The 13,292-nt window shown below is 38.9% G+C and overlaps 1 protein-coding gene across 9 annotated transcripts in view; it reads right to left on the bottom strand.

The window, feature by feature from the left end:
• BDNF (brain derived neurotrophic factor) overlaps positions 1 to 13,292 on the bottom strand; it is a 68,026-nt gene that overhangs the window by 11,829 nt on the left and 42,905 nt on the right. Inside the window, exon 1 of one of the 9 annotated variants that reach the window (XM_055282080.2) lies at positions 7,562 to 7,843. The exons of the other annotated variants lie outside the window; for them this stretch is intronic. Within the exon in view, the coding sequence (XP_055138055.1) occupies positions 7,562 to 7,786 (225 nt within the window). The 5' untranslated portion in view covers positions 7,787 to 7,843. Of the gene's footprint in view, positions 1 to 7,561; positions 7,844 to 13,292 lie in introns of those variants that run through there. 9 annotated transcript variants of the gene reach the window in all.

Raw genomic sequence — 13,292 nt, 5'->3', positions numbered from 1 at the left:
TGTCAAGGGCAGCAAGAGAGAAAGGGCAGGTTACCCACAAAGGGAAGCCCATCAGACTAACAGCATCTCTTGGCAGAAACTCTATAAGCCAGAAGAGAGTGGGGGCCAATATTCAACATTCTTAAAGAATTTTCAACCCAGAATTTCATATCCAGTGAAACTAAGCTTCATAAATGAAGGAGAAATAAAATCCTTTACAGACAAGCAAATGGTGAGAGATTTTGTCACCACCAGGCATGCCTTACAAGAGCTCCTGAAGGAAGCACTAAACATGGAAAGGAACAACTGGTACCAGCCACTGCAAAAACATGCCAAATTGTAAAGACCATCGAGGCTAGGAAGAAACTGCATCAACTAATGAGCAAAATAACCATCATAATGACAGGATCAAATTCACACCTAACAATATTAACCTTAAATGTAAATGGGCTAAATACTCCAGTTAAAAGACATGGACTGGCAAATTGGATAAAGAGTCAAGACCCATCAGTGTGCTGTATTCAGGAGACCCATCTCACGTGCATAGATACACATAGGCTCAAAATAAAGGGATGGAGGAAGATCTACCAAACAAATGAAAAGCCAAAAAAAAAGCAGGAGTTGCAATCCTAGTCTCTGATAAAACAGACTTTAAACCAACAAAGATCAAAAGAGACAAAGAAGGCCATTACATAATGGTAAAGGGATCAATTCAACAAGAAGAGCTAACTGTCCTAAATATATATGCACCTAATACAGAAGCACCCAGATTCACAAAGCAAGTCCTTAGAGACCTACAAAGAGACTTAGACTCCCACACAATAATAATGGGAGACTTTATCACCCCCCTGTCAACATTAGACAGATCAACAAGACAGAAAGTTAACAAAGATATCCAGAAATTGAACTCAGCTCTGCACCAAGCAGACCTAATAGACATCTATAGAACTCTCCACTCCAAATCAACAGAATATACATTCTTCTCAGCACCACATCACACTTATTCCAAAAATTGACTACATAGTTGGAGGTAAAGCACTCCTCAGCAAATGTAAAAGAACAGAAATTAGAACAAACTGTCTCTCAGACCACAATGCAATCAAACTAGAACTCAGGATTAAGAAACTCACTCAAAACCACTCAACTACATGGAAACTGAGCAACCTGCTCCTGAATGACTACTGGGTACATAACGAAGTGAAGGCAGAAATAAAGATGTTCTTTGAAACCAATGAGAACAAAGACACAACATACCAGAATCTCTGGGACACACTCTTGGACTCTTTATCCAATTTGCCAGTCCATGTCTTTTAACTGGAGTATTTAGCCCATTTACATTTAAGGTTAATATTGTTAGGTGTGAATTTGATCCTGTCATTATGATGGTTATTTTGCTCATTAGTTGATGCAGTTTCTTCCTAGCCTCGATGGTCTTTACAATTTGGCATGTTTTTGCAGTGGCTGGTACCAGTTGTTCCTTTCCATGTTTAGTGCTTCCTTCAGGAGCTCTTGTAAGGCATGCCTGGTGGTGACAAAATCTCTCACCATTTGCTTGTCTGTAAAGGATTTTATTTCTCCTCCATTTATGAAGCTTAGTTTGGCTGGATATGAAATTCTGGGTTGAAAATTCTTTAAGAATGTTGAATATTGGCCCCCACACTCTTAAAGCAGTGTGTAGAGGGAAATTTATAGCACTAAATGCCCACAAGAGAAAGCAGGAAAGATCTAAAAGTGACACCCTAAAATCACAATTAGAAGAACTAGAGAAGCAAGAGCAAACACATTCAAAAGCTAGCAGAAGACAAGAAATAACTAAGATCAGAGCACAACTGAAGGAGATAGAGACAGAAAAAACCCTTCAAAAAAATCAATGAAACCAGGAGCTGGTTTTTTAAAAAGATAAACAAAATTGATAGACCACTAGCAAGCCTAATACAGAAGAAAAGGGAGAAGAATCAAATAGATGCAATAAAAGATGATAAAGGGGATATCACCACCAATCCCACAGAAATATAAACTATCATCAGAGAACACTATAAACACCTCTATGCAAATAAACTAGAAAATCTAAAAGAAATGGATAAATTCCTGGACACATACACCCTCCCAAGACTAAACCAGGAAGAAGTTGAATCTCTTAATAGACCAATAACAGGCTCTGAAATTGAGGCAGTAATTAATAGCCTACCAACCAAAAAAATCCATCAAGACCAGCTGAATTCTACCAGAGGTACAAAGAGGAGCTGGTACCATTCTGAAACTATTCCAATCAATAGAAATAAAGGGAATCCTCCCTAACTCATTTTATGAGGCCAGCATCATCCTGATACCACAGCCTGGCAGAGACACACAAAAAAAGAGAATTTCAGGCCAATATCCCTGATGAACATCAATGGGAAAATCCTCAGTAAAATACTGGCAAACCGAATCCAGCAGCACATCAAAAAGCTTATCCACCATGATCAAGTGGGCTTCATCCCTGGGATGCAAGGCTCGTTCAACATATGCAAATCAATAAATGTAATCCATCATATAAACAGAACCAAAGACAAAAACCATGATTATCTCAATAGATGCAGAAAAGGCCTTTGACAAAATTCAACAGCTCTTTGTGCTAAAAACTCAATAAACTAGGTATTGATGGGACATATCTCAAAATAATAAGAGCTATTTATGGCAAACCCACAGCCAATATCATACTGAATGGGCAAAAGCTGGAAGCATTCCCTTTGATAACTGGCACAAGACAGGGATGCCCTCTCTCACCACTCCTATTTAACATAGTGTTGAAAGTTCTGGCCAGGGCAGTCAGGCAGCAGAAAAAAATAAAGGGCATTCAATTAGGAAAAGAGAAAGTCAAATTGTCCGTTTGCAGATGACATGATTGTTTATTTAGAAAACTCCATCATCTCAGCCCAAAATCTCCTTAAGCTGATAAGCAACTTCAGCAAAGTCTCAGGATACAAAATCAATGTGCAAAAATCACAAGCATTCTTGTACACCAATAGCAAACAAACAGCCAAATCATGAGTGAACTTCCATTCATAATTGCTTCAAAGAGAATAAAATACCTAGGAATCCAACTTACAAGGGATGTGAAAGGCCGCTTCAAGGAGAACTACAAACCACTGCTCAATGAAATAATAGAGGATGCAAACAAATGGAACAACATTCCATTCTCATGGACAGGAAGAATCAATATCATGAAAATGGCCATACTGCTCAAGGTAATTTACTGATTCAATGCCATCCCCATCAAGCTACCAATGACTTTCTCCACAGAATTGGAAAAATACTAAAGTTCATATGGAACCAAAAAAGAGCCTGCATTGCCAAGACAATCCTAAACCAAAAGAACAAAGCTGGAGGCATCACGCTACCTGACTTCAAACTATACTACAAGGCTACAGTAACAAAAACAGCATGGTACTGGTACCAAAACAGAGATATAGACCAATGGAACAGAACAGAGCCCTCAGAAATAATACCACACATCTACAACCATCTGATCTTTGACAAACCTGACAAAAACAAGCAATGGGGAAAGGATTCCCTATTTAATAAATGGTTCTGGGAAAACTGGCTAGCCACATGTAGAAAGCTGAAACTGGATCCCTTCCTTACACCTTATACAAAAATTAATTCAAGATGAATTAAAGACTTAAATGTTAGACCTAAAACCATAAAAACCCTAGAAGAAAACCTAGCAATACCATTCAGGACATAGGCATGGATAAGGACTTCATGACTAAAACACCAAAAGCAATGGCAACAAAAGCCAAAATTGACAAATGGGACCTAATTAAACTAAAGAGCTTCTGCACAGCAAAAGAAACTAACATCAGAGTGAACAGGCAACCTACAGAATGGGAGAAAATTTTTACAATCTATCCATCTGACAAAGGGCTAATATCCAGAATCTATGAAGAACTTAAACAAATTTACAAGAAAAAAATCAAACGACCCCATCAAAAAGTGGGTGAAGGATATGAACAGACACTTCTCAAAAGAAGACATTTATGTAGCCAAAAGACACATGAAAAAATGCTCATCATCACTGGCCCTCAGAGAAATGCAAATCAAAACCACAATGAGATACCATCTCACACCAGTTAGAATGGCAATCATTAAAGTCCAGAAACAACAGGTGCTGGAGAGGATGTGGAGAAATAGGAACACTTTTACACTGTTGGTGGGACTGTAAACTAGTTCAACCATTGTAGAAGACAAGGTAGCGATTCCTCAAGGATCTAGAAGTAGAAATACCATTTGAGCCAGCCATCCCATTACTGGGTATATACCCAAAGGATTATAAATCATGCTACTATAAAGACACATGCACACGTATGTTTATTGCGGCACTATTCACAATAGCAAATACTTGGAAACAACCCAAATGTCCAGCAGTGATAGACTGGATTAAGAAAATGTGGCACATATACACCACAGAATACTATGCAGCCATAAAAAAGGATGAGTTCATGTCCTTTGTAGGGACATGGATGAAGCTGGAAACCATCATTCTGAGTAAACTGTTGCAAGGACAGAAAACCAAATACCGCACGTTCTCACTCATAGGTGGGAATTGAACAATGAGAACACTTGGACGCAGGGTGGGGAACATCACACATCGGGACCTGTCATGGGGTGGGGGTGGGGGGGGAGGGATAGCATTAGGAGATATACCTAATGTAAATGACGAGTTAATGGGTGCAGCCCACCAACATGGCACATGTATACATAGGTAACAAACCTGCAGGTTGTGCATATGTACCATAGAACTTAAAGTATAATTAAAAAAAAAAAAGAACCTGGAGAAATTATCAAGTAAGCATCATATTTAATGAATTTAACTATGGTGAAATCATGTGGGAAAAATTTTCCTGTACAGGGATGATGACTCTGGAAATGGTGCAGAGAGAGATAGAAAAACAAATATCACTGTAACACAGGTATTTAAATTGTATTTAAATACACAGACTTCTGAATTTATAGAAAATTTTCAAGTATGAAATTGATTTCATGCAACCTAAAGTCTCAAACTTCAAATAATTTTTTGAGTGTTAAATTTATAAATTGTGTATTAATGCAATTCAAATTTATTCCTAAAAATATTTTAACTAAAGGAGAAACTCAAGGGGCCTGAGATGAGAGTTTTAGGAAATGTACATATGGGATAAAATTACACAGGCTGAAATTAAGTGAAACCTTACTTCTCAATGTTGAGATAGATTAGCCATTTTAACATAAAGTAGAAGCTTCTAAGAAATGCAGAATCTCAAGTTCCCCACCCTCATTCCACCTACCCCACCCACTCAATCAGATCCTGCATTTCAATAAGATTTATTTAGTGCAATAACTTTTTTACTTGTCAAAGTTGAGAAGCACTAGACTAAATGATAAAGAGAAAAGAGGCTGCAGCCTAGGATATCCTAAGCAGCCTTAGGATAAGGAAATAAAAGGTTGAAGTTAAATATTATGATATTTTCTTAGCATGTCATACAGTTACCTGTCATCTTTCCTCTCTGGTTCAACTTGTTTTATGGGGACATTTATGTGGGAAAATATCTTTGCTTTTGTAATTTATGTGGGAAAATATCTTTGCTTTTGTGTTTTTACTTAAGTAAAATCTGGGCTCCTTTTATGTCAACTAGCTTTTCCACTATTATTATGATAGAAAGTACAGGCTACTTATAAACATGATTAGTTCAATGAGAACTTTTAGAATATTGCTGACCTAAATCTGGACATCTACACAATCATTAATTCTTATCAAAATGCTACAAGGCAATATAAGCATAATTAGCCTCCCTGATCCCTGAACATAGCCCAATATCACTCACTCAATCAGAATCATACTGGAAATGATACGACCAACTATGGCAGGTAGTAGATGACCAGTCACACTAGTATTGCTTTTAGCCAGACGTCTCTGGTCGTTGTGAGTTCCCTTGGTCCTTAATGGTGAAATAGCAACAGAGGGAACCAACTCACTCACTCAAGGCAGATTTCTTATTTCTAGACTTGTCCTGAAACCAACAGATCCAGCTCTCTCCTACCAAATACCATGAAATTTAAACAAATGAAACTCACAAAATAAAACAGCAGCAGCAGCAACAACAATGAAATATTAAAATAGTAAATATAAGTATCGAACATCGAAACCCCCTCTCCAACCAAAATCTCTCTTCTTCAATAAAGTTCCCAGGAGGTAACCCAATTTCTAGGTTGGTGTCCAATATTTGGGATCATTTGATTCAAGACTGAAGTACTTAAAATGGCTTTTAAAAAAGGAAAAAAGGTTAGATTTCCAGAGAAAAGTGTAACATTTTTTAAGTTGAACATTATGAGGGATTTGATGGGGGCAGCTTTGCAAGTAGAACTGGAGACTGGTCCACTGTTTAGGCTTTTTACGAAAGACTGCAAAGGTTGTTTGTTTCCAAACACCAAGAAGTCACCAAGTTCACCAGTCCAAATGCAAATGACTCACACTAGGAACCCTAATAGTGCTGCTGTTAAGTCATTTGCAAATGGGTGGGGCTGAGATGACGCAGAACCCTATTTCCCCAGGTGGCATCTTAGGTATGGTTGATTCTACCTTCAGCCCCACATTGAAAAGTACAGTGTAAACACAGCTAAGGGACCGCCTCCTTCAAATTACACACAAGGCACACCTACTAACAGGAGATGTTGTGAAAGCCAGGTGGGGCTTTGTCTTTCAAGTCCCTGCATCCAAGAATAAGCATGCTGTGTACAAAAAAAAAAAAAAAAAAAAAAAAAAAAAAAAAGCAAGGGTGATGCAACTGCATTCATTGTCCCTAAAGGGAGAACATGCAATAACTCTCAGATCCAAGGATAAAGGGAATCTCCCTTTAAGAAAAGATGTTGGCATTATGTGGGGATTGGGAACATGCCAGAACAATCACACATTTTTACAAAAGAGAGAAAGAGAAAAAAAGTTAACACCCATTTGTCTTATTTCAGTCTCTTTCTTCAGAATTGACGACTTTAATCAACAGGTCGCTTTCAGAGTATTGCTGGACACCTTGACTTTCTGCCATGAAATGCTATGGGAATTCTGACAGCTGAGAGCCAACACCCCATTAGACACCAGTGCTGCATAACCACACTTTTAATAGACCCCAGAGCTGTGGTGACAGCATGCCCTTCCCAGTTTTTCCACAGACGGTGCTCCTGAAATTTTCCATAGTCAGTGTATTCTTGTGGTTAATTAGTTATCTGAGCAATTTCCATTATAGAAAGAGTATCTATACATAATTAAACCCATCTTAGGACCAAATTGCTGGGCTTCAATGTCATTAATTCAGAAGGGCTAAAATGAAAGTGAGATGAATAATTCTCACCTGATGAAGGGACGCACTAGATTAGATCCTATCCTCTGAAATACATACAGCATTAAATTTAAAAAAACAAGAGAGGTGAAAACAGGTGATGGAAGAAACTGGAAAGGTAAGTTGCCTCTAGAGACCAAAGAATAACACTCCTTTTCAAACTATTATCAAGAAATCTTGGGGGAAAGATAAAATTAGCAAGAGAAGGCTATTAGCTTTCTGTTACTCACCTTTATGAGACCATTTTCAGGGATCAGTTTGTTAAATTCCACTGAAACGTGGAGGTACACAGCACAGCCCTTCTTCTGGGATGCACAGTCATGCCATACAGAAGCGTGTGGGTAGACGCCAAAACATGTGTGGACCTGCAACCCCTTCTGCAGAAACTCAGTATTCTGAGTAGTAACAAGGATTAACCTTGTGCACACACGGAGAAAACTGGTGGCTCCACACATCCAGTTGTCCTTCGGGTTATTTTTGCATCCCACTCTATAATTTCTTTTAATTACTTACTGTAAAGCACAGGAAAGTGCTCATTACTTGTAGCTTAATGCAGGAGGAAATATAATTGAATATGTTCTCCTAGCCACTGCTCTACCCCAGGTCCCAGCTCTTCTGAAGTGTCACTGTTCATTTCAACAGCACGAGTAAGGCAGTTTCCAGGCCCTGTGCATAATGAGCCATGTGGACCCTATTCAAGAAACTGGCTGTACTCCAGAACTAGTATAAAATATAAGGAAAATATTAACATCTTAGATGACAAAAGATCCATATGGCTGGCCAGAAAATATCCGCATCATTTAAGCCATTAGAATGCACCTATACGGAAACATTAAATTTGGCGGTACTGTGAACAACAGGACTGTGAAAACATCTGTTTGTATCCACCCATTTTCACTAAACACTGATTCCTGTAGAAGAAATGCAAACTCAAACACCAACATATTTCATCTAAGCATAGGACAGGGACTCCATTTTTACATAGTTGCTAAAATAAATACAATACAGTATTTGTTGGTGATAGGATTTTGGAAGATGCTCTGGGCAGCTGGAAAAATAAGTAAAATGTTTCTCTTTGTATTAAGCTTGATAAAAAATAATAGCTAACATTTATTAATGGTGAGGTAGATAATGTGATTATCCACCATTTATAGCTGAGGAAACTGAGGCCCAGAGAGTTTCAGTGGATTCCCTAAGATCACATACCCATTATGTGGTGGAAAGGGAATATGAACCAGTGCTGGCTTGCTATGCCACTTTCCATATGGGGTCAGACATAGATGTGGTGTCTTATAATGTGAGGGAGGTCTACTTGGCAGAGATATCCTGCAGACCCTATATGCCAGTTTCTTATTTATTTAAACAAAGCCTCATGTGAGCATTTCTGATAAGCAGTTTGTTTACACACTAATTCCACAGAGGTTAAATATAACCCTAATGTTTCTTTGTTGCTACTGTTCCCAGTATTGAATTATTACCACAAGGTACCAACCATACATGCATACTTAATAGGGTATCATGTCAAAACTATGCATGAAGGTCATTTGTTTGAGATGTCAGAACATTTTTCCCTGAGAAGATCTCATTGGGCATTGAAACAGAACCACATGCTTTTCAGACCAGCAACCGTGACTACCAAATACTCCTCTGTCAACTCTACTTGAGTAAGAATGCTTTCAATTAAGGCCTAAGTGTCAACATGCCTTTAAAAAAATCGTGGTGACATAAAATCTTTCTTTTTAGCACCCAACAGAATCCCTTCAAAGCCTGGTGGTCTGACACCCTATGCTACGTGACTTGTGACCCATCCATTTGTCATGTTCTTCGGGAATGTGGCTAAGGGGCTGAGATGTGACTTGAAAAGAAAGGTAGAACAAGATCATCTCAAATTTATTATCAAGAAATAGTTCAGACAACTACTTCAGACCACAGAGACAGCAGAACAGATGGTCCGGCGTGGATAGAGCATCAGACACTCACAGACTGTGCCAACAAGAGCCATCGAGTCAAAACAGCCAAAGGAAGGAGGGTCATGGAATGGGTTCTCTCACACCAAACTGATGCCCAGAGGCCCTCGGCATGAATAACAAAGGCAACCAGACCCACAAGCCATAGTGAGTGGATACAAAACCTATACCTAGGCTGACATCCCAAATGTGTGTGGCAAGTTAGATGATGATGGCACAAAAGACAGAACACCTTGCTTCTGGCCATTGTCAGCTCTTGGAAGACAGCACACTTTTAGAGGAGCAGCTGCAAGGAGCCTGAGAACAAACTGGAAATGCCTGTTATGAAAGCCTTCACAGGTATTATTAACAAAAGAAAATGTGTATTTGTCAATAGTGTGTCAGCTAGATTTTGGCAGTCCATTCTTATGCCCAGGAATGACCTCTTGTGTTGACTGGACACAGTCATCAGTGCAACTGTCCAGGTGCAACTCTTCTATAAAGGGGAAGAGGAGTGACTTTCCCCTATAAAGTGGCCCTGTCAAAATTCTATAAGAAAATATTGTCCATTTAAATTAAATAACCACTGTGTCCGGCTCCATTTACCACACTTTTCTATGCAGTGGAACTGACGGGGATTTTTTTTTTTGCTGTCCTCAGAGAAAAATAAGACTGAGAATCAACCTTTCTAATGAGAATGGTAAGGAGTTATGTGAGGATGACCTGGAATATATGCTGCTCAAATGGTGGAGATGTTATCTCGGCCGTAAATCATGGCGTTTTTATATGATCCCCTATTTGCCTAATGCAGGAAACCACTTGGCAACTTTTAAGGAAAAAGTCTAGCAATATTGCATCATAGTTCAGTGTTTATATTGTACTTGGGCAGTTTAAATTTATCTTATAAAGTACTAATTATTTAATTACAAATGTTGAGTAAGTGTAAAATCATTCCTCAAAAAAGCATCCCTTGAGTATGAAAGTTCCAAGCTTAGCAAGACATCCCTGTGATTTGGGATACATCTCTTGAACTCAGTCCTGAAAATAATGTTAATAGCTGAGAAAAGAGCATTGAAAGCCTTATACACAGTGTGTTGTGGTGAAACAATGTTCTTTTTGGTTCTAAAAAACACTGTTGTGCTCTTTAGATCCAGCATGGCTAGTTAGGTGAATAATGAATGCATGTTCAACTTTCTGCTACAGGAAATTCTGCAAGTGGCAACGTGGGTCCATTCCATGTGTGTCACTAGAACTGGCACAAGCCCATGGCCATGGTGAGGCACTGTTTCCACTGGAACTAATCTGATACCTGCACCAGCTCCTGGAACTGTGCAGTGTTCCCACTGCAAACTACGGATGGGGTAAAAGACTGCTCACCTCCTATTTCTCATCTCATCTCACACACTCTGTTTGATGAGGCTATGGAGAAACAGGTCTTCTCATACACTAATGGTGGGAGTACAAACAATTAAAGCCTTTTGCAGGACAATTAGGCAATACCTATCAAAATTATACATGATTTTTCCTGCTGACCCAGCAATTCTTCTTCTGGGAATAAATTGACAGATATAGGTGCATATGTACAAAATGATGGAAAGCTCTCTGGTACATATTAGTAAGTGATAAAACAAGGTGTAAAATAGTGTATATATGGCTACTACCTTTTGTTTTAAAAATGAGGGAAAATGGCGGAGCTTGCGGTGAGCCGAGATCGTGCCACTGCACTCCAGCCTGGGCAACACAGCAAGACTCCGTCTCAAAAAAAAAAAAAAAAAAAAACGGTGGGGTGGGGGGGAAATAATAGTACATATTCATATTTACCTGTATCTATATAAAACACACTATCAAGGATTCACAAGAAACTAATACAAATGATCACCTTATAGATGGTATGTATTGGGGGATACTGGGGTGAGCAGGGTATAAGTGGGGCAAAACTTTTCAATGTAAACTTCTTTTAAATTTTATTTTGATTTTTGAATAATGTAAATTAACTGTCAAATAATTAAATTAAAAATAACTAATTTTTTAACAAAACATTTAATCTAGTGGCTTTACTTTTGACACAAGACAATCTCTCAATCTCCACTAATCACCAAAAACAGAGATTTACACCAGTTCCTTTGCTTGTTTTTCCTGGTAGTGACTACAATTAAGAAGTCCTGTGGGTGCCATCTCAGTTTTGGAGATATTTCCCTAGAAGAAACTGATTCAAGGTGGGACAATTGGGTATAGAGAATAGTCCCTGGGACCGGGGGCTGAAATCCTGAAGTTCTGGTCCTGCCTAACTCCCACTTTCTATTAAGCTGACCCTGTGAAATGGCTGATACATAACCACTTTTTACCAACAAATTCATGGGTGAACAAATTCAAAAACCCTGTTGCCTCACCACTGTAATATGATGAGGACACATATACACACCCTGCCTAACTCACCGCATCACACCAGGGATTCTCAACATATGGGAAAGAGCTTTGTACATTGTAAAGGTCAACCCTACAAACAGCAGCTGTGAAACACAACACAACCCTGAGGGGGTGGCCATGGCCAAACATAGGAGGGGAAAAGGACCCAGTCCTAAAAGCATCTGAGATACTGAGATAGTGCAGAAGAATGAAATCTTCCAAAAGATGGAATCTAAACATAAACAGACATCAAGAGCGGGCTGACTTGCAGTGGAAGATGTGGTTACATAACTCCACATGTGGTCATCTGCCATTGAATACACTGCAAATTCTGTAAAGCCTACTAAGGGAAATTAGGGAGATGTAACTGGGAGCACACTGTAAAGACACTAATACGAACACGAATGTGAGATCAATGTTGAATGATGGACCCAAAAGGATGGCTCTTAGTCCTTGTGAACATATAGTTGTTGGAGACATGTGTCTGTCATACACAGATAGGCCTCCAACTCACCTCTGAAATCAGAAGCAAACTTCAAATACTTTTGAAAAGGCTCCCTAGAGGACCTTTTACCCCCAAATGTAGAGACTAAATGAAAAACCATTCTTTAAAGGGGGTTAAAAAAAAAAAAAAACACTCAAAAAACTTCTCCTTTCCACATCTATAGTCATCTGGAAAACAGATCTCCCATTAAACAGATGGTCAAAGCTGTATCACAACATTAAACTAAGCACAAAAATTCACGACTTCCTTTTCTCACCCTCCTAAAACGAAACATTCCAATAGGCTAGAAATAACCTCATGAGGAAGTTCATTGAAGGTACTCCCATTTGGCACTACTATCCAGACACTGGGTTAGGAAACTAGTTACTTGGAACTCAGAAAAAATAAGAACTATTTTGATTAGGCAAGGCCCCTGTGCAAGGTGCCTAGTTCCAGCTGGGTCTCAGTAGTCTGATGGGTGTCATGCACTCCTGGACCTCCTCTTAATGAAACGAGGGACCTTGACTTTGGGCCCCATGTTGAGAAGCTCTGAAGCCAAATATAATGGTCAAATATAATGTCCTCTCACTTCCAGCTTCATTGAGCAGACCATGTTTCCATATAGAAATTTCTCTAGGAGGCTTACTATCCTATGTTATCTCAGGCCGAGGCCTCCTCTTACACAAGAGGCTTAAAGTGCCTGTAAGTAAGAGTTAAAGATATGTTACTTTTTTATGAATTATTCATTTATTCATTCAGCAAAGGTTATTAAGAAGTTACTGAGTTTGGATGTACTTTGCTTTAGGAAAATCATTTTTCAAGGTTGCTTCATGCAAAGTGGGAATAATTAACTTGGTAACTCAATGGATTTGCTAAGTAATTGCTCCAAGTTTAAATTGTCACTGATTTTCAAGTATGACAAGAAAACCAGAGACCCAAGGAGGTGGGCACATTCCCACCTGTCAATAGCCCTCAAGAGAAGTGCTTCAGTATTACCCCAAACGGCCAACTTTGCATGGTTAATCATTTAGTTAGAGGCTCACAAGATCAAAAACAATCCTTAAAAAACTATTCATGTGAACACAGGGACAATGAGCTGACACCTTCAAGGTGCATGTCAGGGGC

Source organism: Symphalangus syndactylus, chromosome 6 (assembly GCF_028878055.3).
Source record: "Symphalangus syndactylus isolate Jambi chromosome 6, NHGRI_mSymSyn1-v2.1_pri, whole genome shotgun sequence".
NCBI classification, from domain to species: Eukaryota; Metazoa; Chordata; class Mammalia; order Primates; family Hylobatidae; genus Symphalangus; species Symphalangus syndactylus.
This window is presented reverse-complemented; position numbering and strand designations above follow the sequence as displayed.